Here is a 17,677-nt window from a genome sequence, read left to right on the forward strand (position 1 = left end):
GTTGTTGGGTAGGAGGGTTCCCTAAACTGGCTAATAGAAGTTCCAGACCAGGCTCTTGGAAGACATTTTCCTATGGCTTCAATTATTATACAGTGGAAATGCTTGCTAGTCAACCTACTATATGATGCAAAGCAGTTCATCTGTTGAGAAATGACATGGCCTCCTATCCAGCCACCTCACCCCTGAGCTGTGTCCCTTTACATCTCTAAACCAGTGACATGCTCGCTCTCTCTCTCTCTCTCTCTCTCTCTCTCTCTCTCTCTCTCTCTGAATCTGTTCTGTCAAGCCTTCCCCATCCATCACCAAGGAATAGGCCCTGGTGAGGAACCCTGAATAAAAATGGTCCAACTGACTACCTAGTCCAGATTGGGCAGTGTCTTGAAGCCCCTAAACATCACTCATGGGACTTTGGTTGACCAGGGTCAGGACCTGTGTGCTGTAGTGCATTTCAATGTGTATGTATGATCCTGCTCCCCATACACAAATACACACATGCCTGAGCCTAGGTGATGTTTGAGCCGCATATTCCCTTAGGTATCACTCCACAGTGCATGATAAATTCTTGATGAATTGCTTCAAATATGAGAGAGCTGATCTAGCTTTAAGAGCACAGCAGCAGCTGAGAAATCCCCATAACTATTACCGGTGTTGGTAAGCACAGGTGGGTGGATGTTTGTACACACGCTCTAAATCACTTTCACCCTGAATAGAGCTATTCTTTGATAAATTGGTCTGACATTTGGTGTAAAGTCCTGCAGGCTTTAGACAGAATGATTTAGAAAATAACAATGTGGGTTTCTCCACTCTTTACCAGTAAAATACAGATAATAACTGACAATCACACTTGTGGTATAACTAAAGAGAAAACACAACACAGTCAATGGACTGCTCATATACATTTGATAAATTACATCCCTCACACACCCATGAGAAACAAGCGTGTATATTCCTGTTGGCTGAATGCAAACAAATATTTACCATGGAGATTAAAGATCTGAGATACAATTCACATTTTATTTTGCAACTATTTTGATACTATGTCTACATAGGGTTTGAAAGCAAAACCTACCTCAACTTCCTGAGTCCGAAAGCATAATGAATGGGAAAAAATAAAAGAGTCACATCAAACAAGAAGGAATATACACATTTTTGATAAATGCAACAAAATTCCAAAACATTATAAAGGTCATAGCCAGTTATTTTAAGCCACCTACCATCATTCCTTTGCTAAGGTCCATCACCCACAGAGCCCACGGGAAAGGACTTAGGTAAAAAGGTAATGACTGAGGTGGGGCATGTCTCAGCTATCTGTGTATGCTTCAGGAGAGCTAGCAAAACTGATGAAACCCAGACACTCATCCACTGTTCCCATCTGCAAGAATGTCAAATGACTCATTGCAACATCAGCCCAATCAATAAAGGTTCCAAGACAACAACAAAGGCCAAGAATAATACAGCTTCTGTATTTCTGCAAAAGCACCATTTGCCCTGAAGCTCCCAAATAGCTGGAGGGGACTTCAAACATTGGGCAGCCATGAAAATATGTGAGATGAGTAGGACTCATCTCCGCCCCCACCACCCCTACTCTCTTCCCACCCCTGCTTCCCTGCCAGTTAGAGTTCTAACTGTTGTGATGAGTTCTCCTTCCTCTGGGACTTACTGTCTCTATTAAGCCATCCAAATTGGGGTGGTAAGGTGTTATTGTCCCAAACAGAAAAGGAAAGTCTGTGCTTCCTTCTCTGCACTGTGTTCTGTATCTGTTCTTGTGTTCTTCTGCTGACATAAAGGATGAAAGTTACATTCATACTGAACCATGGGGCCAGACCAATGCCACCCATGCCCTTGTCCTCACTAGCAAAGCCGCCAGCTTGTCTGAGCTAATAAGAGGCAGTCTTGTCAATATCTAGGGAGGAAAGAAATCAGTACCATGAACTCAAAGGCAGCAGAAGCTAGGGCAGGCTCTGAAGTAGGTGTGGGTTTGAGTTCCTGTTCCAGTACTTCTTAGCTGAGTGGCCTTGTATAACACACTGGCTTCTCTGAGCCGTGTTCCTTATCCACTGGTACTTACCCTAAAGATGCTCTTAGAGTCTGACAATGACCCCTATGCCCAGCATGGCTGGCTTTCAGAAATAAGTGACAGGCAAGTGCTCTCATGCCCATTTCTAGGGGTTTACATCAGTGAGGTTCCCCAGGAACACAGAGAGCAAGAACAGGCTCTGTGGAAATGGCATGTTTAAAATTTCTATGATTTCTGTACATTTGAGTTTTGCCAGTGAGACACGCATGAAAGGAGATCCAACTGTAACCGAAAACAATTGCAAAATATTTTCAAGCTTGGCTATTTTACTAGTCTCTGGTATGAAGAAACTAATTCAAGTGACTTGGAAACTTGAGTTGCAGGTCTGCTTCTAAAGACCACGTGCCCACTCCACAGTTCAGTGACCCTCATCCAGACAACACAGCCTATCTAGCAGAAAGAGGAAATCTCATGGCACTGGACTGCTCTCTGCTTCACAGTATACAAACGCTAGGGTGAGTCCTTGAATCCACACATAAATGTTTCAATTATGACTAACTGTATCCTAACACAGAGACTGGGCTTCAATAGGCAAAATTTCTCTGTAATCAGTCATTTGCATAAAGAAAGCAGATGAAGGATCCCTGAAAGTATCTGTACTGCTGGCACAACACCCTTACTGCATAAAACTTCCTTCCCCAGAAAGCACAAATGATAACTGGCCTGAGACCCAGTTTTGTGCAGGTATTATGGATTCCAAATTAATCATGTCCCACTATGTTTCTGATAGCCCCCACACCTGACTACTAGGCCTCCATGAACATGCTTCCATGTAACAGCAGGACACCCTGCACTGGAGGACGGCTTGGCACTTGGGAGCACTTGTTGCTCTTGCAGGATTGTTTCCCAGCTCCCACAGGACAGGTCCTAGTCTGCAACTCCAGTTGCAGCCCTCTTCTGGCCACCGCTAGTACTACATGCACATGATACACATTCATTCAGGCCAATGCTCACGCATATAAAATAAAAATAAATTTTAAAAAAAGAAAGAAAAGAGTACTATTTATACGCCATCACATATTCCCTCATCCCCACTAGTCTTCTCTGGATTATATTAATTCCAGGAGAAAGTTGTCCCTGGCTAAATACTGGGGAAGCCAAAGGACTGACTCTCTAATCACTGATTCCTATCCTACTCTAGAGATGCTGACTAAGGGGCCTGGAGCGTGGTGTTCATCACGATGGCATCCAGCATGGGACTTTTAAAGAGCACCCTAGGTGACTGTAATTTAGCCCTCAATGGGGCAAAGGAAGTAGGCCATACACTAACTCAGACCAAGAGACAGGTGACTGAGGGAATGTCAGAACCACTCTATATAGCATGCACACCAGTCACAGAACACTAGAGGTCCTCTGCCCAGCTCTAGGGCCTCCCGCATGCACAGCATGGCCCCTGGGGTACTCTCAGCTGGGTATACAGAACCTCTGACCACCTACTCACTCAGGCAAGAATCCAGCTGAAGCTGAGGGGCTTCGGTGGAAAAGCGCTCGCCTAGGATGTATGAGGCCATGGGTTAAAGCCCAAATACTCGGAAGAAAAAACCCTGTTATCTGGCTCCACTTCCTTCCCTCAGTGGTAGCAATCACATGCTTCAGCTTCACACTTGGCTCCCTCTTCTTCCTCAGTTCTCTGCATCAACACCACCACTTGTTGATCCAGGACAGTTTTCCCTGAAGCACCACCACATGCCCCACCCAGCCTCCCTGCCTCCCACAAGCGCTGCCAGCTCTTCTCCACACTGCTCTAACAGTGACCTTCTAAAGGTCACAATCCGGAGTGGCCAGTCCACTCACCAGGCTCCTGGCCGGCCCGGCAGACTTTCACTAGCTCACTACAGTCACACTCCGCCCCCTTCCAGCCAGAGGTGAATGCTTTTGGTTTTATCTTTTATTGAAACATTACAAAATCCGCTTGACTTCTGAAACGCTGCCCATGCTGTCCACTCAACACCTGAAACACACTTCCCCATCCTCCCTAGGCTACCAGGCCCTCACTCCATCAAACTCACCTGCATGCTGCTTGTCCTGGAAGCCCATGCTCTTTCCTAGCCCTGTGGTACCTGACTGATTTGAAGCCTGCACTGCAGCAACTGGCTGCTCTTCTGTAGTTCTGCCACAGAAGTTAGTCCCTTGGGGTGGGCTGGGTGGCTTCACTGTGGACCTTATTGTCAACATGGTGCTTGTGTTTAACACACATATGGATTGGCAGAGGAGAATGAGTAGACGATGATCCCATCTCTGCCCAATTTCCTGGATGTTGCAACACCCCCCCCCCCACACACACACACTTTTCTACTTGGATTCAAGGTCATGAGATGAGGGGCTGGAGTGGAGAAAAATGAAATGGGCACCTCCCTTTGGTGACACCAACTGGGACAGATATAGGGACCCAGGAAGCAGAACAATGACACAGGGGGAAGTTGGGAGGATGGGTCAAGGTGTGCAGCACTGGGGTGCTCAGTAGCATCCTTACGTCACAGCTAGTACCCCCATATCATCTCAGAACAAGCAGACTTTACAGCCTATGTAAGCTAAAACAGTGTATGTCAAATGAGACACGTTCCCCATATATTTGAACACTTGATCTTTAGTTGATGGTTCTACTCAGGAAGAGCATGGGACCTTTAGGAACTGGAGACTTGATAGAGGAAGTATGTCACTGGGTGGCAGGTGGAGGAGTTTGAGGGTTTATAGACTGGCCCCACTTCTCACCTCCTGTTTCTTTCTATCTCTTTCTATCTCTTTATCTCTATTATCTCTAGCTCTAGCTTTCTCTAGCTCTGTATCTCTATCATCTCTACATCATCTCTATCATCTCTCTCTATTTCTCTTTATTCTATCTCTGTATCTCTGTCTCTATCATTTCTCTATTGCTATCTCTATCATCTCTCTTTATTCTATCTATCTATCTATCTATCATCTATCTATCCATCCATCCACCCATCCATCCATCCATCTTTCTATCTATCCATCTAACTAACTAACTAACTATCTCTCACTATCTCTCCTGCGAGTGGATGAAATGTTGTCATTGAGCTGCCCCACCAGGATGGATTCTCTCCTTCTGGAACCATAGGCCAAAATAAACAAATTCTTTCGTCTTTACATTGCTTTGGTCATGGTTATTTTTATCATAGCAACAGAAAGATCTAATGAATGGTTTTAAAGTCAAGACTTGGACCAAAATGAAGTGTACATTAAAAAGTTTAAATAAAAATTTAAAACAGAAGCTAATAGTGATAATGATGACAGCAGTAATGGCCAACATGTGTGAGTGGTCCAGTGATGACCTGGCCAGATGCTGTTTTATCTGGCCCTTACAATAACTGTCTGAGACAGGAGCAATAAACAGGCCTGTATCACAGGTACAGACACTGCAGTTCGGAAGGAGGCTATTACTATCTAAGCTCGCATGGCTAGTGAGAAGGAGAAATATGACTTGAACTCAGTGTTCACTTGACTTGACCATGTTCTCACCACAATACAGCCTCCTTCAGTGGCACCATGTAAGGAATGTAGAGACTGGACACCCTAAAGAGGACCATGGGCACGCACGCTCTGTGAAGACAGGAGACAGGAAGATGAGCACACAGACCAGAGGCTTCCTGCCAGTAAAGTGGGAAAACAGAAATCTATGCCTCACTAGGTGTTTGAGGGACCAGACAGCAACAAAACCTGTTACTCCAGCCCCAGGAAGGTGGGCAGCAAGCCCCACCTTCCTGAACCTTCCCTACCCAAGTTTAGCCTTCCTGGGCACAATGATGGCCTCTGGGGCCAAGAAGAGCAGCTACAAGAGCCAGCAAGGATGAGGTCACAGAAGTGTCATGTAGCTGTGAACTCTGTACTGCTGCTGACACCTGCCTGCCATCAGCCTTCCCAGGGGCCCTAATCAAAATGGTGCAGCCCAGACATCAAAATGCTGACTAAAAGCTGTGGCACTTTGACTCAACTCTCCCCTTTGGAAAGCCCCAGCCACAGTGTCTCTGAAATGTCTACCGGCCACCCGGCTCATTCGGCTACAGCTCCCTCCAACCCTCTGCTGGCCTTGCTGCTTCCACAGACAGTCTAGGAGAATTAAAGATGCTCTTCAACGGGTCCCTAAAGTGCCCACTGTCCCGAGGAGCACTGGAGCAGCAAAGTCAACAAAGCCCCCAAACAGATCCCATCAAAGTCATTTGTCCATTCCAGGCTAGCGTCGCAGCCTGGATCAGCCATTTCCTCTGTGAAATATGCAATGTCTGCAGCGATATTATTTCTATCATGAGGTGGTCAGAGTAAACAAGCCTGCCAAAAAATGACCTCACATTCCTGAGCCAAAGTTTACCTCCACAATTACCAACAAGTTTCCATGAGGGAGAGAATGCACCCACCACTAAACCAGGGTTCACCAGGTGAGGGTAAGAATCTGCTGAGGATGATTAAACATTGTTTTCAGAATCCACAGAGCCGCCAACAAAACCTGAGTCACAGAAACCTGTCACCCAAAAGCATCAGTGCTGCCCACCAGGGGTGCAGCAGAACTTCCAGAGAAAAGACGCTAATAGACTCAGAAAGCTTAGGGACATGATCAGAGGCATATCACCCAGACTCCACAGCTAAGAATATTCTCATCTGGCCCACTGCAGAGAACAGAAGGATTTCTGTCATGAGGACAAGGCAGAGACCAGAGAGCCCTAAGAGAATCTTTCTCATACCATAAAACAATGCACATGAGTTCCCTGGTAAGAATGCAGCCCCAATATCTACATACTAGGCTAGTCCATCACTATCTAGCAATCCCATTTTCCCCAGCCGGACTGCTATGGTTGGCCATGCTGGATTTAGCAGACAGCACTGAAGAGCCTCCAGGGAAGCAGCCCCAAGCAACTGCTCTCTTCCAAACATGCTCAGCTCTGTGTGTTATGGAGTCTAGGAAGCCCAATGAGAGCCCAGGGGCCAGTGAAAAAGTTCATTCTAAATGTACAATTATCATGCTGTTTGTCTGCCCTGACACTGGGCTAGAAAATGGATGTGAGGAACAGCTAACCCATAGCTTTGTGTAGCCTGTAGTGCACCAAGAGGAGAGAGAGCCAGAACTGTATGGACACCTTACAAATGCAATGTACCTGACAAATGTAGCCATTAAAGAAGAATGGCTATACCAACTACGAGGATGAGGCCACTGATCATTATCACACATGCACATACACACATGCACATGCACAAGCATGCACAACCCAGAGAAGCAAGGTAGCTTCTACTGAGAAAGACGCAACCACCGGATCTTGAAGGTTAAGGAAGATTCCAGATGCAGAGTGGGGGTTAGGGGCTTGCACATAGTGTGGAGCTAGCCCAAGTCTATGTGCATAGTCTTTACCGTGGATGCCCTCAGCTCAGGAGAATCAGGAAAAAGTCAGTGATTCCATAACCCAGAGGCAGTGACAGCAGAAGCACTGGCCAGGTCTACCCAGTGTCCTCTGCACCTGCAGCCTGCTCCTGCCAAAGGACCAGGAAGTTCTGCAGTGGCTGCAGACACTGGGGAGGAACACTACCCAGGATGAACACTACCATCAGGGCTTCAGTGGCAAGGCAGACCACAGACCTGGTGCCTAGGAAGCACAGAGACCCACCACCTGCCACTCCAGGGCGAGCTAGCCTGTCCTCAACCTTTCTGGTCCAATAGCAAGTGTCCCCACGCCACCTATTAAGAACACGTGTGAGTCATTATGAGCCATGATGAGAGCCAACTATCTGCCACTGCTCCCCTCAAGAGGCACACTGCCAGCTAGCTGCACCTTCTCTGCATTAAGTAATGAAGCATCTACCCCTCCAAAGGGCAGCGCCTCTAGACTGAGTGACACATCATATGACCGTGCTCTGGAATCTAAACTCTGGGGGTCCTGCTTCCAAGCCTCAGACAAGGACAGCAATGAATGGCCTGGTGTCATCCCTCAGATTGTGATTGCAGAGGACAGGGCAAAGGAAGGGTATACAGCCTGGCTTCTGAGGCCCCTATCTTTTAAATTCAAAACCCTCCACATTTTCAATTCAAACCCTCAAGTGAGATCATTTATGTGCTAACACAGACACACCAGTAAGGACATGGGTTTCTTGTGGAGGAGCACTCAGCCATCAAAGCATGGGATGATTTCATGCTTTTTTATTCATTTATTATTAGAAAACTGGCAATCCAAGTCTCTGCTGTCACAGAGTCTAAATTTGTCAAATAAGAAACCAAATATGCCCCAAAGCTCTGTGCACATAAAATGGGAGCGTTTTTTCACAGCCTGCCAAGCATACATCCGTAAGAACTTACACTGAACCAGAGCAATAGCTGCTATTGCTTGGATCTTTATTTTTGCACTCACATTTTAAGGCACTAGTGTGAATACAAGGAATTACTGTATCTGGGATCCCTCAAGTCCCTTTCTTAGTAAATAACTCATGAACCTTAAGAAATAACTCAGCTGGTTTGTCCCAGAACTATGAAGACATAAACTACAGACAAACTCCCAAGAGCAAATCACTCACCATGTTACCCTCTCCTGCAAGTACAACAATGGAGGAAGGAAGCAGAGAACTAAGTAAGACTCAAGAGAGAGAGCCAAGGGTGTAACAGTAGCTAACTACTTCATCTCCACCCTAAATGCACTGCTCTCCCCCACCCAGTGCTCACAGCCCTCAGTATGCAAAGGGACAGGGCAGCCAGGTCCACTAACATGCTGGAGGCCAGGATGTGGTGATGTTTTATTCATGCACCCCAATAAAGCTTATCTGAGGATCAGAGGAAAAAGCCAGCCACTATAAGTAAACATAGAAGTCAGACACCTTTAACCTTTAGCACACACCTTTAACCCTATCACTCGGGAGGCAGAGATCTGTCTGGATCTCTATGAGTTCAAGGCCACACTGGGAACAGAGCCAGGCATGGTGATACACACCTTTAATCCCAGCACTAACCATAGAGGTCTGGAGATCTGTACAGACAGACAGGAAATGACAAAGCTGAGCAGGAAGAGGGAGTGATGTAGGTTGGCTGAAAGAGCAAATGAGAGAACAGAACAGAAAAGCATATGAGTGTGGGTATACAGGAAGTAGCTCTCTTTGGAGGCTGAGGAGTCAATAAGGTGAGGTTGGCTGTGGCTTGTCCTATTCCCCTGATCTTTTGGTTTTCTCCCCAATATCGGGCTCTGGGTTTTTTTTTTTTTTTTTTTTAATTAATAAAACCATTTAGCAATTTGTCTTACACTAGGACAACATGGCTCTGCTAGATCATGCCAGAACCTATGGATCACGGTCTTGTTCAGTCAAGTTCACAGTTACAAGCTCTAGGCTCTCAACCATCCTGTAGATATGTCCACAGGCCATGTGAGAAGAAAAGTAAACACACACAAGGAAAACTCAAAATGGTGACAGTGACTACCAGTGTTTGGGGGAGCTGAGTTTCCTTCCTATTTCTGCTTTTAAAGATAATTTTTTAAATTTTTACAAAATTAAGATGGTTGTTATCTAGCTGGGTGATGGTGGCTCATGCCTTTAATCCCAGCACTTGGGAGGCAGAAGCAGGCAGATCTCTGTGACTTTAAGGCCAGTCTGGGCTACAAAAGCAAGTTCCAGGACAGCCAGGACTGTTACACAGAGAAACCCTGTCTCAGAAAACAATAACAAAACAAACGAACATGCAAACAAACAAAATCTGGGTGTTATCTGCTCAATTCATTGATTTAAAGTGTTTGGGATGAACAGAGGAGAAGCAGCACATCCCCCACACTACACTCAAAGGAACTTCCAGACTCAGAGAGTGAAGTGATTTTTGCCAAAATCCACATTTCATTCAAAGCTGCATCTAGGATCCCTGTAGATTCATAGTTGAGACTGTGACAAGCACACCATGCACCATGCCTTAGAAGCAAGAAAGAGAAGGGCCTTTGGACCAAGCCAAAGAAAAGCCCAGAAACATTCCAAGGCAACCCAGGAAGCCATTGGCCTTTTCTTATGAGCCTTTTTCCAAGGTGGCAAAATATTCCATTAATTCACTTAATCTTTTTATCCAGGCATTTCTGCTACCTCATTAAGAAATGAAGCATATGGAAGAAGCGGGGTTTGACCCTCAGCTCTCCTACCAGCACAGATCCCATGACCCCTTCCAAAAACATGAGAGAAACAGAGCTTGCATCAGAAATCTTACATTTGCTTATGACATGGTGACAAGTCCACAGCAAACCTGGATTGTGGTTCTGGTTGGTAAGGCAACTGAGGACTGACATCTCATCCAGTCTAGCAGTAGAACACACCAGTCTCAGTTAGAAGCGGAGGCACCTCAGCAGGGCTGCCTCTGGAATTATCTGGCAGAAATACACAGCATATCTTCCTACCACCCAACAAAGCTTCAGAAGGCCATTTCCCATGACTCTCTTTTTACAAAACTCAGCTCCTACCCCAGTTTGGGGTTGAAATCAATGATTCTGCTTCCCAGCCAGAAACCTGAAATACAGAAGTATCACTGACAGTTTTTTAAGTGGCAACGTCTGTCATTTCCACCGCCACAGTGTAAGTGACTTCACCTGTCCATGCTCAGCTTCCTCATCTGAGTAATGAGGGCAGTGGTGCCAACACCATCCAGGGTGCCTGGAAGCATGACCAGAGATGGCTATTGCCAAGTGCCCAGCATAGAGGTGGGCATGTTTTAGTTGATCCCTGCTTATCCTCTGCTCCAAGCTGATAATGGAGTTTTATAAACATACTGCGGGCTTCCTTTGGACGGATGCTTTCGTGAGGCTATGGAGATTTTTAAGAAATCAAATCCAGGTGATGGCTGCTTCTGGAAAGCAGCCGCCTGTGCTCTGTGAGAAAGTGTAAATAAGGTGCCACTTTAGTAATCACATTACTCAGCTTAACGTGTGTGATCCCGAGCTGCACGTGCATATGACGGATTGTGGATTATCTGCTGGCTGCCACGGCAGTCCATTCAACTGTCTCCAGGCATTCCGGCTGGGAATATCTACATTAGCTTAGCTCCTGATGGCCCTGAGCTCCTGCTATCGGTGGGGCCAGTCTCAGGAGGAAGGAGGCAATGCCTTTGTAATAAGGACATAATACAAACAGCATACTTTGCTTGGGGAAGAGCTGCCAGGTTCTAAGTATTCATTATAGGGCCTTTCTCAGTCTTTCGGGGCTCACAGAACAGTGTGGGCTGCAAGCTCAGTCTTCTCTTGCTCCTGCACAGAAGGGGTAGAGTATTACACTTGGATGCCAAGGTACTGCCTGCGTTGGCTTAGCAGTATAGACCACTAGACCAAGACCAGATGAACAAAGCAAGCATAACCACACTCAAACCTGGCTTCTTCTAAGAAGGATCCCTGATTCCAGGAGCTCCATTTGACCAGAGTCACTTGTATATTTCTGTGTATTTGTGTTTGGATAGCTGTGGGCCTTCTAGAAGGTTCCAGAACCTACCTACAGTCTTCAGATGTGTGAGTATTTAAAAGAAGAGGCTAGAAAACTCCAAGGAAGGACTTAAGGCAGTGGTTCTCAACCTGTGAGTTGTGACCCCTTGTGAAGGGGCCGACATATCAGATATCCTGCATGTCAGATATTTACAATTCATAACAGTAGCAAAATTACAGTTATGAAGGAGCAACAAAATAACTTTATAGTTGAGGGTCATCACAACGTGAGGAATTATGTGGAAGGGTCGAAGCAACTAGAAGGCTGAGAACCACCAACTTAAGGGCTATGTTCTGGGTAACAGGTCCAGGTCCTTGGAGCCTCCCCAAACTCTAGACTGCCGACTTCTGATGGGCTAATTGTGCTGGATCCAACTCTGACTCAAGCAGGCAGCAGCGACTTAGAACAGCTGTTGGTGGACTCCAAGCTGGTCGTGTGGCAGAGGGAGCAGGAGTGTGGAGGAAAGAGACGACTCCTACAAAGCAGGGAAGCTGAGCCTTCAGGACTGAGGTAGGGGAGCACAAGTGGAGGACTGTCTGAGAAGACATCTGGGAGGAAAGGAAGGAAGCAGGATACTGGAGTTGGCTCTGCACCAGAGTGACATCGGGAGAAAGCCAGCATGAGGGAAGGCCTCAGGATGGTGCCCTCATAAGGGAGAAAGCAAGCATGCTGTTAGCAGCTTTGAGGCTGTTTGCTGAGGAGGACACCTGTCCTCAGGGCTCCACATGCATGTAGCATAGCATCCGACTAGGGCAATGAACACCATCTTCTCTTTGGGGAAGGGGTGCAGATTCAAAGATGCAGCCAATTCTGTGACTTGGGAAGGGAGGGAGCCATGGGATGAGAGCATGGACTCACCTGTGCCTCATTGTCATACAAGACTTCTGTGTGGCCCTAGAGTAGAGCACCACTGAGGGACAGGGGCACAGAGGAGCATTCCTGATCAGATAGGCTCCATAGAATGCCAGCATGTGGAGGGTGTCTGGTGAAGGTGCATCAGTCTGCAGCCTGATTTTCCCTTGTCCTGAGAGTATGCCTCACCCAGCAGCTTCCCCAGCTCTGCCCTGGTCAATGCCCAATCAGGCCACTGGTAACATGAATGAACACATGCTATTAAAGGCCCGGGGATGCACCAATATCAGGGCAAATATAGATTTACTGTGGCTTGCATTGTGGATGTCCCCATATTCTCATGTAACAATCATGCCTGGATGCCACAACTAGATAACAATGAACAGCACACAGGACCACAGCTGTGCAGACCTTCTGCGCTCATCAGGGCTGCCTTTCTTCTCTTTAACTCTCTAACATCTCCCTGGAAGCATAAATCTTCCTTACCATGTGAACCAGTCCCATGACAACAGCGGCAATTCATTACCAAGCCATTTTGGGTTATTTTTCTCCAAGAAAATAAATAGCCAGTTTAAAGACCTTCAGAAAAATGTTCCACCAGTTCTCTACATAAACTTGATTATTTATGAGGGATATCAAGAGCCACTCACACCTGTGGGATGGGGAGCATGGTTTAAGCTCAAGTGACCCTCTGTGAGCTTTGTACTGAGAAGTGGAAAATGGTACGAGATCCAGGGCCTTCCGTGAATTCCCTTTGGGACTGGGGACTGACCCCCATGTTAGGCTCATACAGGTCTTGGTGGCTGATCTCAGTGATAGAAGCCCTTGCCACAGATGGCCAGTCAAATAAGAGCCTGGGCAAAGTTACATGCCAGGTATCAGTGCCCCATGTCCAGCTGATCATTACAGAAATCAGGTTCTGCCCTTGCTAGGTATAGATGTTAAAATTTCTCTGAAAGGGCCAGGGAGCAACTGTTTTAAGTTTGTGTGTTATGTACCACCTGTCTCACATTCTTCTTTTAACTTCCCCCCACTCATCCACCTTAAAAACCTAAAAACATTTAACCCACAGTCTCAGCTGGATTTTGACCTACAGAACATGCCTGAGCATTCTAAACACGGTAATTCTACATTCAACTAAAAGCACATTTGGATTATCATCTGTGGGCTGTACTGCAGACTCAGGTTAAAGATCATATATTGCCTTGGTCATAGACTTTGCACTTTGGGCCTTGGGTCCTCCATGGGGTGAGGCAGACTGCTCACTGTCTAAAAGATCCAGGCTAGGAAAATAGTGAAGACTGGAGTACCATCTGCTTCACTCAGCAACCAAGCATAAGGAACAAGGCTTCATCTGCCTGGATGGTTCCTCCTTTTGTTTCTCACTAAGGACCCATGGTGGCTGTAGCAGGAGACCTCATCAGAAGGCAGGGCAAGAGGAAGCAGCCTCACCAGAAGCCTGGTGCTGTGATGGGGGCCGGGACAGAGTCCAAATGTGTGTAATGACAGAGTGGGAGGGTGGGCAGGAAGCAGAGACAGGAGCCCAGCTTCAGTCTATCGTGGAGCAGAAGTTTACCTTGAGCATACAGACTGCAGGTTGCCTCGCACAGATGTGAACAGCCAGACATCATTAAACCTCGACGTGAAGAGAGGGAGCAGACACTGCAAAGTATTGTTATACACATTCCACTCAGGTCTGCTGACTGAGCCCTGACCATAAAAGGCAACCAAGAGGTAAGAAATGTCCCTCCAATATCCTGAATTCTATTCTATGGGTGCTGTCCTTGAACCAGGAAGGAGCCCCAGTGTGATGGTGGATTTCTTGTGGGCTCCTCTACAGTCTGTTCTCCCACACATAAATAGTTTCTGCCCCTAAAGCTTGCAGGCAGAATAGTCTGCTGATAGATTGCATGTTCCTAGACCTGTCTGTGGCTCAGACTTTCTGTTCTTAACCTATGAAAGATAAACTGAGGTAACTGTCATAGCGGGCCTCAGTTCTGTGACAGTGCCAGGGAAAGGCCTGAGGCCTCAAGGAGGCTGTCCTCCTCCCATCCCACCCCACCAGAGAACAGCAGCTCCACCGAACACAGCAGGGATGACTGAGTTAAACTGTCAGGACTTAGCTCACAAACGAAAGAAACGATATTCATTCTCTTGTTCTCATCTCCAACTGCAAAGATGAGATGAGATTCTTTTTCTCAGAAGCCCCTGACAGTCCCTGTGATTGTCCCCAGACAGACACTAGTGAGGAGAGAGCAAATTGCACTCTGCAGTTACTACGCTCTGAACTCTCAACCCATCTTCACACTGCCTTTGTATTTGTCTACGGACGGCTGGTTCAGGCGGGGCAATCATTCCCTGGGCCCTTCACTACTGCAAAATGCTCAAACAGCAGTGTGGAAAATTACCCAAAAAACAGCTGTTTATGCTTTAGGTGGTACCTACACAGGGAGAGAAGCAATAGGTGGGTGGAAGCCACAAGGCATAAAATTGAGAAAATACTGTTTTCAAGCTAAAAGAGAAGTGACATCTCGTTGAAAAGGTAATCAATACTCAGAGTGGATCATGGAAAGATAGAACACCCTGGACAGAAAGAAAGAAGGCTCCCAACAAGTCACCAACAAATGACAAGAACTGAACCTTAACAGTCTAAGAGGGACTTGGCGCAACCCCCCAGCTCCTGCTGATTCTCTGCTCCCATGGTCATAACTCCACCCAAACGAACTTGGGTAAGGTGTGGCTCACCACACAGTACCTCACCAGCTTGCTTCACTGTTGCTGTGACAAAAAATGACCAAAACCAAGTTGGGGAAGAAAGGGTTTATTTGGGCTACACTTCCAGCCAACAGTCCATCACTGAAGGAAGTCGGGACAGAAACAGGAAGCTAGAAGCAGGAACCGAAGCAGAATATGGAGTGAGGCTACTTCCTGGCTTGCTCAGCTTTTTTATGCAACCCATGACTACCTACCCAGGGTAGCACTGCTCACAGTGGACTGGGCCTTCCCACATGGATCACTAATCAAGAAAATGTCCAAGGCTGATACCCACAGGCCAATTTCTCAATGGAGGTTCACTCTTCTTGAGAGACTCTCGTTTGTGTCAGGTTGACAAAGCTAATTAGCACAATGCTGCACTAACTTGAAGAGCAGGCAATGCAGCAACCATCACCCCCTTTCAGCCACAAGCCAAGAAGCCACAGGACTCAGAAACCTTGGAAAGAAATAATCCCGACTCTGCCCACAACATAAACCAGCAGAGTCTAGTTTCTGCTCAGTGGCTTCTTCCCTGAGGAAGAGCCTGGAAGCCACAGACGCTAACTGCTGCTTTCTCTAAGATTCCAGAGATCTCAGCCATTTGTTGCCAAGCCCAGGCACCAAGCAGCCTTTCAAAATAAATGGGATATATTATGACCTTACATGTACAATTCTAGTCCAGCTTGTTGCTAACTGTTGAAGTCAACCATGTTTTGTCAAAACTCCCAGGTCCTCCTCTACTGCAGGAAGATAAGATGGAATGACTTTCTGGACAACAAGACACCCTTAAAATGGCCAGGGACAGAGTCAATGTCACTGACATACTTCTGTGATGGAGAACTGAAGAACAAGAAACTTCCTAGTGTCTCAGAGCACTGAGCTTCTCATAGCACAAGGCTCAAAGTGTGGTTTGACTGGCTGGAGCCACACTGGAAAGCACAGGGGCTCATCTTCCCCGGAAGAGAAGGGCTACAGAATTCTATCAGGGAGCATCCAGCAAAACTCCCTAAAGTCTGAGCTCTACAGTTTCTTGACTGTGTGACCCAGAGTGTAAGAGACCATCCCTTTCCAACTCAGCTGGCTAGAGTCTGCAAAGTCCACCAGATTCAATCCATGCTGGGTACTAACAAACAGATTAACAGATCTCAAGTGGGAATGCAGTTTAGTAGCTGGCTCTCACCTGTGTCCATTTCAACCTGTCACTGTTCTTCTTAACAAGACCCTCCCATTTCATTACCATTTCAGAGGAGAAAGGATGAAGGGGATGTTTGGCTGACCTGTCCCTTTCCTTCAAAACACAGACCATACTCTCTGTGGTCTGAAGCATGGTCTGGGCCTGATGAGCTTCTCTTAAAAAGCGACAACCCTAAACAAGCCAGGGGCAAAGGTAAAGAAAGGCTCTTTCACAAAGAAGCAGAAATTTAGGGCAGAAGACCGCAAGTTTCCCCACAGGAAATGTGTCGTCGGCTGAAGCCAAAAAGAGCTGTTGACCATACTCAACAAAGGAGTAATACCTCACTCTCCCATATGCTTTGTTAAAACACATAAAGGACAAAGCAAGCATCCTCTCCCTTGTGGAAGAGCACTGTAAGAAGACACTTTTCATCAGTTAAAACCAACACAACGTTACAGATGGAAGGTATCAGACTTACACAAATTCATAGGATAAAGACAGACAATTCGGTTAAGAATGAGGCACATGGGAGGTGGAGACATGGCTCTGCAGTTACGGGCTCTTGTTGCTCTTCCAGAGGAGCCAAGTTCAGTTCCCAGCTCCCACATTAGGTAACTCACAACTGTCTATAACTAGCTCCAGGGCATCTGGTACCCTCTTCTGGCCTCTGAAAGCACTGCACTCACATGCACATGTACATAATTAAAATAAGAATGTTTTAAAAGAATGGGATAGAAGGTGTGAATGTTGTATTTCACAAAGTAGATGCTCACAAGCTATATTGTACCAGGATAGCTGAAATCTGAACCCTGACCCTAACAAATAAAATAAAAGCTGATCTGCTGGAAGCTTGTCCCCACTTGCATTTGTGACAATGCAAAGACACTCACACCCAAGAGCACAACTGTAGACCAGCAAGATGACGCCTCTTAGAAATGAGACATGAATACAAATGGACTCAGGAAGGACCAGCCACAGAAATGCTCACATAGCCCTTGCTTAAAACACTCCAGAGGTCCTCAGAGTGAAAGGAGCAGACAACAATGAGAAAATGAGCAGCAGCCACACACCGCAGTGGGCAACATCACTCCCAGAGCACAGGGAAAAGGCTAGGTACAAAAGAGCGTCAGTATAAACCCTGGTGTTCCATTGAAAGGTCTGACGATGATACAACAGTAGGAACCTCCAGAAAGAAGTAGAGGAATAAAATGGGGGCACTGACGTGTGTGTGTGTGTGTGTGTAATGCAGAAAGAGGTGAATATGAGAAATAGTGTTTCCTTTGATGTATGTGATCAAGCTCAACCATTGCTTACTAGGAAATAAAGGATGACACTGAGCCAGGAGAATGGTCACATGGTAAAATGGACACACTTGCCCAGTGCCAGGTGAACCC

At 46.5% G+C, this 17,677-nt stretch overlaps 1 protein-coding gene across 2 annotated transcripts in view; it reads right to left on the reverse strand.

The window, feature by feature from the left end:
• Positions 1-17,677, reverse strand: part of Spock1 (SPARC (osteonectin), cwcv and kazal like domains proteoglycan 1) — a 481,068-nt gene that overhangs the window by 273,212 nt on the left and 190,179 nt on the right. Inside the window, exon 3 of one of the 2 annotated variants that reach the window (XM_036187824.1) lies at positions 1,070-1,078. The exons of the other annotated variant lie outside the window; for it this stretch is intronic. Within the exon in view, the coding sequence (XP_036043717.1) occupies positions 1,070-1,078 (9 nt within the window). The remainder of the gene's footprint in view (positions 1-1,069; positions 1,079-17,677) is intronic. 2 annotated transcript variants of the gene reach the window in all.

Source organism: Onychomys torridus, chromosome 5 (genome assembly GCF_903995425.1).
Source record: "Onychomys torridus chromosome 5, mOncTor1.1, whole genome shotgun sequence".
Classification (NCBI taxonomy): Eukaryota; Metazoa; Chordata; class Mammalia; order Rodentia; family Cricetidae; genus Onychomys; species Onychomys torridus.